Raw genomic sequence first — 15,350 nt, 5'->3', positions numbered from 1 at the left:
CCATCCTTGTCTTTCCTTTTTAGTGGAACATAACCGTCCTGTACTTAGCAATTGGTCTTTAAACATCCTCAACATGATAAATGTGGTTGTGGCCCATTAACAACTGTTCCCAATTAACTGATCCTGGCTGCTGCCTAATACTCTCATAATTTGCCCTGCTCCAGCTTAATAGTCTCCCACAAGGTGATACTTATGCTTATCTATAGCTATCTTAAAATTTGTGTGATGATCAAAGCTTCCCTAACTATTCTCTCATTGTAAGGTTGGTCACCAAGCCAGGCTCATTACCCGAAGATTCAAGATTCAAAGTAATCAAAGTATGTATGCATCGTGCAATGCTGAGATTAATCTTCCTCACAGACTGCTCCAAAACAAAGAAAAACCATGGAAACCATTCAAACAAAAACATCACCCCCCACGCAAACAAATTGTGCAAATGTCAAAGCAAAGAGTGAAAAACACAGAATATAAAACACAAAATACAAAGATTCCAGGCTTATTTGGTTCAGTCCAATCTGGCATAGTGCCGTTTGTTATCTGCAGACTGCTCTGATCAAAATTGCACAAAATAGCAACAAAATAAAAGGAACAGCCAGAAAGCGGAAACATATCTTAATGTGAACTACGAAGTCCAGTCCACAAACCTCATCGATTAAACCTTGCCTAAGACCCAGGACTCTGGCACCATCCTCCGACTGCATTGAGGGAAAAAGAGAGGCCCTTTGAATGCAGGGACCTTCCTCTGGGTGCAGTGAGTGAATGGGTGAGAGACTGTCACATGCAGGCACCTTCTTCCGAAGCAGCGAGTGAGAGGCTGGTAGATGGCATTGAGCACCTGCTCACGTTGACGCTTTAATTGGTCATCAATACCTCACCTTCTGGCTTCTTGGCCTCAAGGCCACTGCACACTTCACTTGAAACCCTGTCAAACTCCGTCAGAGAGAGCAAAATGCCAGATTGCTCAATTGACCTGAAAACAGCCCACCAAAATGTTGATCTCAAGCTCCAACAGTAGTGGAAAGAAAAAGAAGATGCAAAAGAAGTAGAAGTATTTTCATGAACCGTCCAGAGGATGTCACCTTTGGTTGCGTTGTTCGCTGGTGTCATCTTCTTCCAGACAGATGCACACACGTGCGGGAGGAGACAGCCAACATCACATCCATTATGGCCCCTCCTTTTGTTGGACTCTCTACATGTTGATTTAAGAAAGTCTCCTGACTGACTCCACCAAATTCTGCTCCATCAAAACCTCCTGCTTAAAGAGATTTCAGACTAACATTAGGGCGCATTTCTTTACACAGCGAGTTGCAGACACATGGAACAAACTACCTAGTTGTGTAGTTGAGATTAGTACCTCAGAGACTTTCAAATCTAATTTCGATAGTTATTTCAACATATTAGTGAATAGGAATTTGGCAAGCTTTATTGGGCTGAATGGCCTGTTCTTATCAAAAACTTTCTAATGTTCTAAGGAAGTCCCTGTCTACCTGTATATTAGAGAAGTTGAAATCACCAACGACAACAATCCTGTTGTATTAACACCTTTCCCTTCCTGCATATCTGTTCCTTAATGACCATGTGGCTTCTTGGGGTTGGGGGAAATCTACATTATAATCTCAGCAGAGTGTTTCACTTTATTTGAGTTATTTCCATATTGACTCAGTGGATGAGCCATTGGTTATGTCCCCCTCTGAGAGGAGCTGTGATATTTGTCTCTGATTAATAGCACATCCCCCGCTACTTTATTCCCGTTGTTGACCTCTTCCCCCATTCTACTTAGGTCATCAGTGCCAGTGTACCCCATGACCTCTGGCTGCTCATCCTCCCCCTTGAGAGTATTCAGCAGGCACTCAGAGACTTCCTCTACCCTGGCGTCCAGGAGGCAATATACCATCCTGATATGTTTCATAGCCACAGAATCTCCTGTCTGTCCCATAAGTATCAGATCTCCTATCATTATTGCTCTGCCTGACTTCACCCTTCCCTGCTGCTGAGTCTCAGCCAGCTACAGTGCCACTGCCTCGGATGCTGGTGCTGTGCCTGATAGGTCATCAGCTGAGGGGAATGGCCTCATGAGAGCCCTGCCTAGTCACCTTACCTCACCTGGTGGTCACACATCTATCTGCAACCTATCTCTCTGAGCATGATCCCCTCCATACAAGCCTCATCTATGAAGCCCTTACCCTCCCAAAACATCATTCATGCATTCAACTCTAGCTTTAGCCCCTCGACCCAGTCTGCCAGGAGCTGCAGTAGGGTGCAGTCATCAGCAAAACCGTGAGTTCTACATCTTGCAGAAGCAGTCCTTTGCCCTAACTGCCACCTTGCTTAAAGGACTAATGATTCATAGAGAACAAATAGACATTTACCTATGAATTCTCACTGAAGCCTTTCTTACCCTGCCCCTTCACATTAAAGTGTCTTAAGTCAAGGCCTCAGTTCATACACCAACTCTGGCCTGCTTCAAAATGGCTACCCTGTATGACCATACCTTCTTTCTATTCGCACCTGTTAATTTGTCAATGAACTATTAACTAACAATTTGCCAATGTGCCTCTTTCAGGGTCCTGTGTAAGGACAATTTACCAGCAATTCCCAAGACCTATCTCTTTTAAAATCTTATGCCTCTGTCCCAGCTTGTGTTAAGGAAAGCTCATCAGAAGATCCCGAGACTTCCCTCTTTTAAAATCCAATACCTCTCCCTCCAAGCCTTGGCTCCTTGCGTATATTCTGCTAATATTTGGATATCAGTGAAAAAGTTTATAGCTCATTCCTGATTGTCCTTGAGCCACCTTCTTAAACTTCTGCAGTCCTTCAGGTGAAGGTTCTGACAGGTAGGAATGCTCAGGGTTTGGGCCAGGTAATAGTGGAGGACTTGCGATAAACTTCCAATTCAGAATGGCTACCCTTGTCCTTTATGGTAGAGGACAGAGCATTGGAATGTTCTGTCTGAAAATAACAGTGGTTTATTTTATAAATGATATATACTGAAGCATCTGTGGGCTGCTGTGTGCTGATGCATGTTTAAGGTGCTTGATGTTGTGCCAATTAAGTGGGCAGCTTTATCTTGGGTAGTATTGAGTTTCATGAAAGTTGTTGGCATTGCATGTATCTAGGCAAGTGGATTGTTCTTTAGCATGCACCTGATAGGTTTTGGTTTAGGAGTTCCATACAGTAGTTTAACAGTTGCCACTTCTGGTATATGCATTTTATATCCAGTTTATTTAAATACTTGAATTTGATTTCCCAGGCTACTAATCTGGGATTTGAAGTTCTTTCTCTGGATCAGTGATGCAAGTGCTGGTACAAACTCTGGTCTAGTGACTAGGTTGCATGCCTTTTCCTCTGTACTGAAAAAGGAAAATATATGAGGTGGTAGCTGCAATCCATGGATCATGAACATTTGCTTTCTGCTCCACCATAGAGGCTTAGCGTTATAGAGCATAGAAACAGGCCCTCCATCCAACTGATCCATGCTAACCAGGATGCCACATCTAAGCTACTCCTATTTGCTGACATTTGGCCCATAAACTACTAAACTTTTCCAATCCACATATTGTCTTTAAAAAGTTGTTTCGAATTTGCTTCAACCGCTTCCTCTGGCAGGTGATTCCACATAGATATCACCTTTTCAAAAAAAGTGATTTCACATAGTTATCACCCTTTTTAAAAAAACTGACTCCTCAGGTTCTCTTAAATCTTTTCCCTCGCAACTTAAACCAATGCCTTCTATTATTTAATTTCTTAACTCATAGAAAAGACTGAGTGCATTCACTCTTGTCTCTATGCCCTTAATAATTTTCTATACCTATATACAAACACCTCTGTCTCCTACACTCTAAGGAACAAAGTTCTCGCCTGTCCAAGCTCTCCCTATAAATCAGTCCCTTGAGTCCTGGCAGCATCCTTGGAATTTATCTCTCTGTACTGGACCACTGAGTTCAAGAGCAAAGCACAAACTGATCTCCATCTCATCAGTTTTTCACATGGAATGGCTGGTGAAACAACAGTAACCCCAATGATTTGAATTGAATTGCAGGCTTTAATTAACAAGTGAAGTGCACTTTCTGTTTGTTTATAATTAATTTCCAATAGTTCGCACAATTTTAAGAGAATTTATTATTTGAAAAATATAAGAACACATTTGAACTACTATCTAAGAGTTAGATAGAGCTCTTAAAGATAGCAGAGTCAAGGGATATGGGGAGAAGGCAGGAACAGAGTACTGATTGTGGATGATCAGCCATGGTCACATTGAATAGCGGTGCTGGCTTGAAGGGCCAAATGGCCTACTCCTGCACCTATTGTTTATTGTCTACTTGTAAACTTCTTTGGAGACATCCAGGAACTGTACAAAGTAAATTTATTATCGGTATATATATGTCACCATATAAAACCCTGAGATTTATTTTCTTACAGGCAATCACAGTAAATACAAAGAAACACAATAGAATCAATGAAAATCCGTGCACAATAATACGGACAAACAACCACTATGTAAATACAAAAATTTAAAAAAAAACAAAATAATAGTAATAAAGAAATAAGTCAAGTTTATTGCCATTTCGACCATAAACTGCTGGTACAGTACACAGTAAAAACGAAACAACATTCCTCCAGGACCCTGGTGCTACATGGAACAACAGAAAACTACACTAGACTATGTGAGACAGCACAAGGCTACACTAGACTACGTAAAACAACATAAAAACTGCACTAGACTACAGACCTGCACAAGACTACATAAAGTGCACAAAACAGTGCAGGGCAGTGCAATAATTATTGAACAACACATTAGGCACAGTAGAGGACAAATTACAATATAACACAGTTGGTCCTCCTTATCCGTGAGGGATTGGTTCTGGGACCCCCCTGTGGATACCAAAAAACACGGATGATCAAGTCCCTTATTTAACCTGGTTCAGTGCGTTGGTCTTTAGGACCCAGCGGAACCCTGGACCTTATTTAACCTGTATCAGTGCGGTGGAATCTAGGACCCAGCGCAGCTCTGAATCTGCAGTGTTTCTGTTCACGAAAATAATCACAATCGCAATTGGAAATAAAGTAATAAAGCGATCGGAAAGAGGTGAAATGCCATCGGTCTACAGTTGGGCAACGATTGGAACAATTTTAATGGAGCATTTGAAAGGTCCTGCCCCGATGGAAGCTACAGTTATTACGAAGCAATGCAGTGGTTTAATTATTGAAATACATATTTTTCTTAAGTGTTTTATCTGCATAGAAAGGTAAAATATATATTATATACTAAGATAAACGTTTTACTAACTGAGGCTACATAATACCGGATGTACCTGTTCTGACTTCAAATCTGACTTAAAGATGGACTCAGGAATGGAACTCGTTCATAACCCAGGCTGCCTGTGCTTTTAAATCATCTCTAGATTACTTATAATAGCTAATACAATGTAAATGCTATGTAAATAGTTGTTACACTCTATTGTTTGGGGAATAATGACAAGAAAAAATAGTCTGTACGTGCTCAAACAACGAGTGCCGGAGAGAGAACTTCTGGGTTTTCCCGATCCGCAGTTGGTTGAATCCGTGCATGCAGAACCCACGAATAAGGAGGGCCGACTGTAATAAATGATGTAGATGTCAGTCTAGACTCTGAGTATTGAGGAGTCTGATGGCTTGGGGAAGAAACCGTTGCACAGTCTGATCATGAGAGCCCGAATGCTTCAGTACCTTTTGCCAGATGTTAGGAGGGAGAAGAGTTTGTATGAGGGGTGCGTGGGGTCCTTCACAATACTGTTAGCTTTGCGGGTGCAGCGTGTGGTGTAAATGACTGTAGTAGCGGGTACAGAGACCCCGATGATCTTCTCAGCTGACCTCACTATCCGCTGCAGAGTCTTGCGATCCAAGATGGTGCAATTCCCAAACCAGGCAGTGATGCAGCTGCTAAGGATGCTCTCGGTACATCCTCTGTAGAATGTAGTGAGGATGGGGAGTGAGAGGTGGACTTTTCTCAGCCTTTGCAGAAAGTAGAGACACTGCTGGGCTTTCTTGGCCATGGAGCTGGTGTTGAGGGACCAGGTGAGATTCTCTGCCAGGTGAACACCAAGAAATTTGGTGCTCTTAATAATCTCTACCGAGGAGCCATCGATGTTCAGCAGAGAGTGGTCGCTCCGTGCCCTCCTGAAGTCAACAACCATCTCTTTTGTTTTGTTCACATTCAGAGACAGGTTGTTGGCTCTGCACCAGTCTGTTAGCTGCTGCACCTCCTCTCTGTATGCTGTCGTTCTTGCTAATGAGACCCACCACGATCATGTCATCGGTGAACTTGATGATGTGTTTCGAGCTGTGTATTGCAGGACAGTCATGGGTCAGCAGAGTGAACAGCAGTGGACTGAGCACACAGCTGTGGGGGGTCCCCATGCTCCGTGTGATGGTGTTAGAGATGCTGCTCCTGATCCGGACTGACTGAGGTCTGCCAGTTAGAAAGTCTAGGATCCAGTTGCAGAGGGAGGTGTTTAGGCCCAGTAGTTCCAGGTTTCCAGTCAGGAAACAATAAACAATAAATATGGAGAATATGAAATGAAGAGTCATAGGAAGTGAATCCACAAGTTGCGGGAACAGTTCAGTTTTTGGGTGAGTGAAGTTATGCCCCTTAGTTCAAGAGCCTGATGATTGGGGGGTAATAACTGTTCCTGACCCTGGTGTGTGGGTCCTGAAGCTTCTGCATCTCCTTACTGATGGCTCCAGTGAGAGGAGAGCATTGCCTGGATGTTGGTGGTCCTTGATGAAGGCTGCTGCTTTCCTGTGACAAATGTGCTTACGGGTGGGGGAGTTCTTTACCCGTGAAGGATTGAGCTGTAACCACTACTTTCAGTAGGCTTTTCTATTCAGGGCGTTCATGTTTCCGTACCAGTCTGTGATGGACAGTGTGTCAATTGCCTATGGCAGCAGTGAGCATTTGAAATGTCATCACCATGACTGAGGGGCAGAACCATAGGCTCTGACATATGAGGGTAGTTGCCACTTACTTACCTGGATAGCATTTGGCCTTGAGTTTAATTAGAATTGTATGATTGGGAAGGAGTACAAGCATAGTGACATACTGGACAGAGCATAATATGTTAAACTGAGGCACCACATGCACATTTGGATGGATGTGAGTGATCTTTGAAATTCCTCCAATATCTTGAGTAATATTTCTTTCTGAAGTCAATAAAAGTTTGGGCTGTTGTTTTGTAAAACATCCCTGTGCATAAATTGACATGTGCTTGTGCCAAAATTATTCATTGATTATGAACACAGTACAGCCTAGAATTGACTGACTTGTGTTCAGATGTTGCAAGGGTGCTAGTATTAGTACTATTGATAACCATGAAGAGCAGTCACCTGTCCAGCGTAATGGAATTATCATTGGTTTATAAATTTCATTTCTTGCTAATCTAGATAGATTTTGTTGTTTAATGTATTTAGAAAGACATGAGGAAAATTGCTTAACTAGGCAGGTCTGAAGTTGGAACCATTTCAGGATTTAAAGGCATGGCTGGGATCTGTAGAGCCAGTTAACTAGTATTGCAAGGTGGCCTCCAAAGGGTTTGAAGCCTACAAGTAAGCTATCAAGAACTGGCATAGAAATTTCAAGTGTGTGTGTTCATTTTGTTTAAAATTTGAACCAATAATGTCCTTCCTAGGTTTTCATGCCCTTTAATTCCTGATAGCTTCAATTTATGAGAGTGAAACTACACAGTAAAAAGCAGCTGGACTGTAAGATGCTAAGCCACTAACCCAGCTAACGTGGTTGATTATCTTCACTTCCAGAAGACCACACACGAAGAAGAAAGCCTTGGTGGTTAAACGATCTCTCAGCTGTTTCAACCTCGTTGCCAAATAACAGAACTACAAATAGTCCCCATCGACAAAAGAGATCAGTAAGCCTTGAGCGCTTTGTGGAAACTCTGGTAGTAGCAGACAAAATGATGGTGGGATACCATGGCCGTAAGGACATCGAACATTATATCCTGTCTGTAATGAATATTGTAAGTTTTATCCCTTTGTACTTTACAACTGTTTTTGGGTTTTGCACAAATTATGCCTACAATTCTTCTACTCTTTCAGCAGGGGCATTGGTCTCCTTAAATGAATGAGCAAATGTCTCTAATAAAGCAGAACAGTGGAATTTCAAATGCCCTGCACTTGCATTTAGTACAGCAGATTATAATTCTTAATCTTTTCCTAAAATGACTAAAGGGCAAGGTAAAATGGGAGCATTATTCATTTGGCTGGGAATATGCTAGCGGTTTTGAAATAAATGAAAGCTGCAGATGATGAGTGGTAGTTGGACTAGGGAATGCAGTAACTCAGGTGTCAGGAGACTGCTGGCTTAACACAAAAGGGATGCTCATTGTTAGAGGTAAGTCACACAGTTTTTAAATGATATGTGATTTCAAATCCCAGAGCAGAGCAAATATGGGGAGATCTAAATATGCAATGTGTAATCAAGGTGAAGACTGCTGGCCGCCCCCAAGGAATGTAATGTTGAAGATGCAGTAATTATTTTGGTGGTCCTAGGTCCTCCCCTCAATGTCTTCACTGGACAAGTCTGTGAACCAGTTGCCAGGTACAGCTGCAGTAAAAATTGCAAGTTCTAGCACATTGTGCTTTTAAATCAAAACCAATGTAAAGGTAGGAGATTGGTGGGTAACTCTCCTGGGCATATTAACTGCCTACTTACAGTATTCTCCAATTTGATTCAAGATTAAATTAATCATTTTTATCAACTCCAATAATCTGCTGTTTATTAGAGAGAGATAGATGGTGCTACTGTATGTGAGTGCAGGACAGTAAGAATGAAATTAAAGCAATTTATGATAATTTGGGACACTCTTGTTTTCAGTTGGTTGAGTTGCTAGCTAGAATCAATTATCTAAGTGGTAGCAGCAGAGAATTTCGCTTTAAAACAAGTCTTGTGATTGGGTCTACATTGACCTATAGTCTTCTCTTAGAGTTCCATTGTCCTGTCTTCAGCAATGCACATCAAGAACTTATGCACATCAAGAAGTACAATTTTTCACCAATGAATGTCTTCCATAGTCAAAGAAAATCATAGAGTCAAAGAACACTACAGCACAGAAACAGGGTCCTCAGCCCATCTGATCTGCCTGGTCTCATCGACCTATACCTGGAACATAGCCTTCTGTACCCCTCACATCCGTATACCTATGCAAGTTTCTCTTAACTGTCAAAATTGAACCTGTATTCACCACTTCCACTGTCAGTTTTTTCCACACTTTCACCATCATTTGAGTGAAGAGGTTCCTTCTCAAGTTTTCCGTAAATATTTCACTTTTAACCCTAGTTCTAGTGTCATCCAACCTCAGTGGAAAAAGCCTTCTTGCAGTTACCCTCTCTACACCCCTCATGATTTTGTATACCTCTATCAAATCTTCCCTCATTCTCCTGTGCTCTAGGGAATAAATATTCAGGTAGGTTAATTAGGTAGGATTTTTCAAAATTGCCTGCAAGAGTTTGTGAAAAGTGTTCCAGGGTACAGTTCTCATTATTTTATGAATTTCTTGTGTTAATTTTTAAAATCCCGATTTCTGGATGGAGCCTCACCCGATGCAGTGTTGGGAAATTGCAAGAATGCTTTCCCAGACTTTTGTCCATTAAACTGCAAGGATAGATGATTATGAGCATATAGCACTGTCTGTCTAAAATGTGCTCTCAGGGACTTGGGCCCAGTCTTAGAGGGTCAGATTAATCATAATAGTTTTCTCTTTGCTGAATTTATTTATTTTACATTGTCCTGTTCATTAAAAATTTGACACAAGGTGAATGTTAAAAAATTGGCCAAGAAGTTATAATCAAGAGGTTATAATAGCTAGAAAGGAACAACATCTGCACATTGGAAGAAGAGTTCAGGTAGTTTTAAGAATTCAAAGAGGCAAGTGTGTGGTCATGCAGAATGGAGTGCTTTATCTTGGATTAAAAGTAGAATTAATGTGAATTACAGCAGTCAAAGTAAAACTTGGAGGCTATTGTAAAGATAAGAAAAACAGAAGACCACGCAAAACCTAGAACGTTACCATGCTGTAGTGAAACTTATGTAGGGTATTTGCCAGTTTTTGTTAAAGAACTAACATTACATCAGTGACTAAAGAAATATGAAAACAAGTGTTGAGGCAAAGAACTGAAAATGATTATGCAAGAATATTCTTGGAAGTGCTTTTTGTTAGCTCACTGCAGTATAATACTTACGTTCAAGCTTGCGTATGATGTATTAAATTGTAGAACAGGAGTTGTCATTAATCATGTAATAAACAATAGTCAGGAAAAGCCAAATGTGTATTAGGCATGTTGATGAATTGTGAGAGAATGTGGCATTAAAATTCCTTGGACTTAAAGCATTTTATCAATTGGTAGACTTTTTATCTACGTCACAAACCATTGATTTTTTTTTTAGGAAGTTATGTTCCAAAGTAGATTACAGTGGCTGTGGATGATAATAGATAATGTGAAGATAGATCATCCTTTTAATGTCAGTATATCATGAAATAAATATGAAGGTTTGAAAGAAAATCTGATAAAGATGTGATATTACGATCACAATTTGAGAATTCAAGCAGAGGTTTTAAAGCATGATATTTGCATTGAAAATAGAAAATGATCATGTTTGGAGACAACATACCTAATAACAAATAAGTTAAGAAAAAATACTATATTTACAGATGAAAGATTAGCTTTATTTATCACGTGTATGTCAAAACGTACAGTGAAATGACAAGAGAAGATCTGCTGGAAATCCAAGTAACACACTCAAAATGTTGGAGGAACTCAGCAGGCTAGGCAGATTCTCTGGAAAAGAGTAAACAGTGGATGTTTCAGGTCAAGATCCTTAATCAGTCCTAAAGAATCTTGATCCAAAACGTTGATTGTTTACTCTTTTCCATTGATGCTGCCTAGTCTGCTGAGTTCCTCTAGCATTTTGTGTGTGATACAGTGAAGTGCATCACTTGTGTTAAATCAAATCAGTGAGGATTGTGCTGGGCAGCCCACGTGTCACCAGGCTTTTGGTGCCAACAGAGCAAGCCCATAACTTACTATCGCTAATCATACATCTTTGGACTGTGGGTGGAAATTGGAGCACCTAGTCGAAATCCACTTGGTTACAGGGAGAACTCCTTACAGATGGCCCTGATATAGCATTCTGCTAACCACTACGGCACTGTTCCCAGATTAGGAAATAGAAAACTTTTGGAATGATATCCTGAATCAGATAAATGTCCTGTTGAGGACATGGAGCCATGATCATCTATCTGAGTTGATGCTGGGGACAGATTTTATCAAATGGGAATACAGAATGGTCATGTGTGAATGTTGAGAACTTCACACTGAACGTTTTAGTAGAGGTTTGTGCTGAATAAATGCAATAGGATCACAAGTATCAAGAAGTTAGTCAGAAGTTCTGTTTGCTGGTCTGGTTTGGCTAAAACTCTGGAAGAACTAGTAGAGAAGTGTAGATTGCACCTCTAAGCCAACAACATCAGCCAGCAACAAACATTGATGATCCCTCTGGTTCCACAGATGCTATTTGACTCGCTGAGTTCCCGCAGCAGTTTGCTGTTTTGCTCCATACTAAAACATCCACAGTTTCTTGTGTCTCCAATAGTACCTATGCTTTTGAAAATGGCCAACAAGACCATTCCAAAGTGTACACTATTGTGAAAAGGGGATTGGTTACATCTTAGCATTCAAAGACAAATACTCGAGATCTATTCAGTTGAAACAAATTGGATTCTTTAATCCAACAATTGAATTGACTTTATTGCTTACATCCTTCATATACATGAGGAGTAAAAATCTTTACATTATGTCTCCATCTAAATGTGCAATTTATTGTAATTTATAGTAAATAGTATGTACAGTCAATATAACATAGAAATACAGTTGATCAGCATGAATTAATCAGTCTGATGGCCTGGTGGAAGAAGCTGTTCCAGAGCTTGGTGGTCCTGGCTTTTATGCTGTGGTACTGTTTCCCGGATGGTAGCAGCTGGAACAGTTTGTGGTTGGGGTGACTCGGGTTCCCAATGATCTGGGCCCTTTTCACACACCTGTCTTTGTAAATGTCCTGAATAGTGTGAAGTTCACATCTACAGATGCACTGAGCTGTCAGCACCACTCTCTGCAGAGTCCTGTGATTGAGGGAATTATAGTTCCCATACCAGGTAGTGATGCTGCCAGTCAATTGTACCCTTGTAGAAAGTCCTTGGGAATTGGGGACTCATGACAAACTTCTTCAACCATCTGAGGTGTAACAGGCGCAGTTGCGCCTTTTTCACTACACAGGCGGTATGTACAGACCATGTGAGATCCTCGGTGATGTTTATGCTGAGGAACTTAAAGCTGTTCACCCTCCCAACGCCAGATCCATTGATGTCATTGACGCCTGTCTCCAATCCTCCTGTAGTCCATAACCAGTTCCTTTGTTTTTGTTACACTGAGGGAGAGGTTGTTTTCTTGACCCCACTGTGTCAGGGTGATGACTTCCTCTCTGTAGACTGTCTCATTATTTGAGATTAGGCCAATCAGTGTAGTGTCATCAGCAAAGTAGTGAAATCCATTTTCCTATTTTCTTTTGTCATGGCTTATCAGAAGAACTAATCTCGGACAACGGTTCTCAGTTTCATTTAGTTCATTTGACTCTTTGATCAAATAAAATAATACATAGCCCTATCGGGCATCAAATAGTGCAGCGAGTGATTAGTGACAATTCTCAAAGAAACACAGAAGACAAGCATTTCAGGGAAGCTTTAATTCAACACTTTGATGTCCAACAGTAAATTAGCTCAGGTGCAGTATGATGCAATATTTTACAATGATGAAATATTCCGCAGTAAGTTAAAATATTGCTGAATTTCTAATGCAGTGAAAGCTTCAGACTACAATTGATTTTGTTTCAAAAAATCTTTGTCTGAGTCTAAGAATAAGCACTTGATATGGCGCTTCTTAATAAAATTGTGACTTGCGTTACAAAGAGAAGCATTTTAAATGACCTGTCAGTGTTTGTGTCCAGATCACATAACAAATCTGACATTCAGAACTAGAATGTATGGTTCAGAGATAAAAGTCAGAAGTGAACATGAAATAACTTAATTCCAGCAAGAGATGTGCAAGAGTAAATTACTGTATATGATTATCTGTGCATTCCAAAAATTGATCTGGCATAGACTGTGAAAGAAATGGCACCATTGTGTCAAAGAAGATTTGCTTGAGTCTAGCACTGGGCAACAATGCTACAACGCTCTATTTGAACTACAACATTCTACTTGAACTTGAACTTAAGATCCTTGGAAATGATCAGAGCCATTGTAAAACTATATAAATATCTCTTTTCAAAGAGAAATAGTATTCTGTGTGTAAAAATATAACTTACGATTTGTGTATAGATGCACAGTTTAGATATGGAGAATGGAATAAACAAGGTGAATGTTATTGAGAAGTTTTTCATGCCCCTTCTTGATTCATCATATATGGGTAGAAAAAGAACTTGCACATATATTAAGGATTACGATTTTTATTATGGATAAAGTGGCTACGGGGGTGATTGATGATCACAAAGTTGCGTCTGGGGCAGAAGTCACAGGAAATGTCAAGTCATAGGTTGAGGGACAGGATCTGAAAGGTCATTTAAGTCATTGGTTGTGAAGTAAGTTGATCATGTGGAGGCAATGATCTGCCTTTTGGTCAGGTTTAGTGAGAGTTGGATACAACTTGGGTGTAGGACAGTTGAGAAGGATCCACAATGAGGAGTAAGTTTTTAAGTAGAAGAAGGCCTGGGATCTGAAGAGGTTTTCCAGCATCATTCCATGGAATTGACATGTGGATGTTAGTATTTGCTTCATGTCACTCTTTAATATGCCAGATAAACAGAGGAAATGGAAGAAAAATTGTGGACCTTGAAGTCAATGCAGTGAATTCCAGGTTTTCTTTAACAAAAGTTTTAATTATGGGTATTTATTTGTGTTGCTCAAATAAAGATTGGTAAGATTTCCAGAGCTTATATAATTATAATTATTAGAAAACAGCCAAAATATTTGACATTTTGAACTTGACTATGAGGAGCTCCGCAAGAGTGACCAATGAATTTTCCTTCATATTCTTTGTGAAGAATCTCATCCGGCACTTCTCAGAGTACACATTTGGGATTAGATATGCGGTTTGAAGAAACAAATCAATATTTGCAAAAGGTATATAATAGGTTGCTAATGGTGCATATTTCAAGTACCAGGTAGGATTCTGGCCCATCTAGAGTGGTGTCTGAGGAAGCCCAATTAGTATTAGCAACAAGGCCTTGGAAGCATATCGTTGTCAGATTTATGAATGATTACAGTTTCGATGCTGATGAGAAGAGCTGCTTAGCTTTTATTTTCAATGTTGGGGAATAAAGGGATTTTGGCAATTTGGAAGAAGAGTCTGTCTATTTGGAGAAGACAAGTAAAGTGCAAGGACAAAGAAGGCTAATGGTCCCCTTATCGTGGTTGGTGGGACACCACTATTGTTAATAGTGTCTATTGATAGGAACTCTACCTTTGATAACAGGGAACTTAAATCCTTCCTGGGAACAAATTGTTTTTTTTGATGATTTATGCCCTTAAGTCATCGATACTTGAAATTACTGATGGACTTAGACAGATATTCTTAGGATCTTGATTTTAAAATTCTGATATTGGTCCAGAAAGTTGACTAAATCCTGTTTCAAATGCCCAAGTCAAGTTTCTAACAGATAGAGAAAGGGTTAAAATGCCTCCAAAGTTCAAGCAGTCGATTATATATAACATAGCTACCTGAAGTATGTGGGCGACACATTACCTCTTGCAGTGTATAATGACCTCTGCTTGTGTATAAATGCAGATATATAAACAAAGCAGATATGTGAGAACATGTACATTTAATTTGGTGGTTACTTTAAAACTTAAGATACTGTTTCTTAAACTTGAGAAATAATTTTCTAGCACAATATTTTTGGCATGCAGTCCTCACAGCTGAGAACATTAATCAGAATTTGTGGTGCACTTTCCCAGACTTTATGGCCTTTAAAGCAGATGTTAATTGAGCAAATGAGGCTCTGCATTGGGTTAATTATTGTATAGACTTATCTACATGCAGCTATATTTAATCATGAAATTGCTGTTACTAGCGTTTTTGTATAAAAGAAAGAAATTGAGGAATTTTACTTTTGTCTGACTTTGTGTCTTTTCTTATTTTCTGGAGGTCAGGTTGCCAAACTTTACCGTGATTCCAGTCTAGGAAATGTTGTGAACATTATTATCACTCGTCTGATTGTTCTTACTGAAGATCAGGTAAGAGGAGGAATC

General features: G+C 40.0%; 1 protein-coding gene across 1 annotated transcript in view; it reads left to right on the top strand.

Annotated features, from left to right (window-relative positions):
• The window catches only part of adamts6 (ADAM metallopeptidase with thrombospondin type 1 motif, 6), a 256,947-nt gene that overhangs the window by 29,475 nt on the left and 212,122 nt on the right, over nucleotides 1–15,350 (top strand). Inside the window, exons 5-6 of the mRNA XM_073064545.1 lie at nucleotides 7,792–8,009; nucleotides 15,252–15,335. Of these exons, the coding sequence (XP_072920646.1) occupies nucleotides 7,792–8,009; nucleotides 15,252–15,335 (302 nt within the window). The remainder of the gene's footprint in view (nucleotides 1–7,791; nucleotides 8,010–15,251; nucleotides 15,336–15,350) is intronic.

The sequence above is a fragment of the Hemitrygon akajei genome, chromosome 13, assembly GCF_048418815.1.
Source record: "Hemitrygon akajei chromosome 13, sHemAka1.3, whole genome shotgun sequence".
Classification (NCBI taxonomy): Eukaryota; Metazoa; Chordata; class Chondrichthyes; order Myliobatiformes; family Dasyatidae; genus Hemitrygon; species Hemitrygon akajei.
The sequence above is the reverse complement of the archived record's forward strand: the minus strand, read 5'-3'. Positions and strand labels throughout refer to the sequence as shown.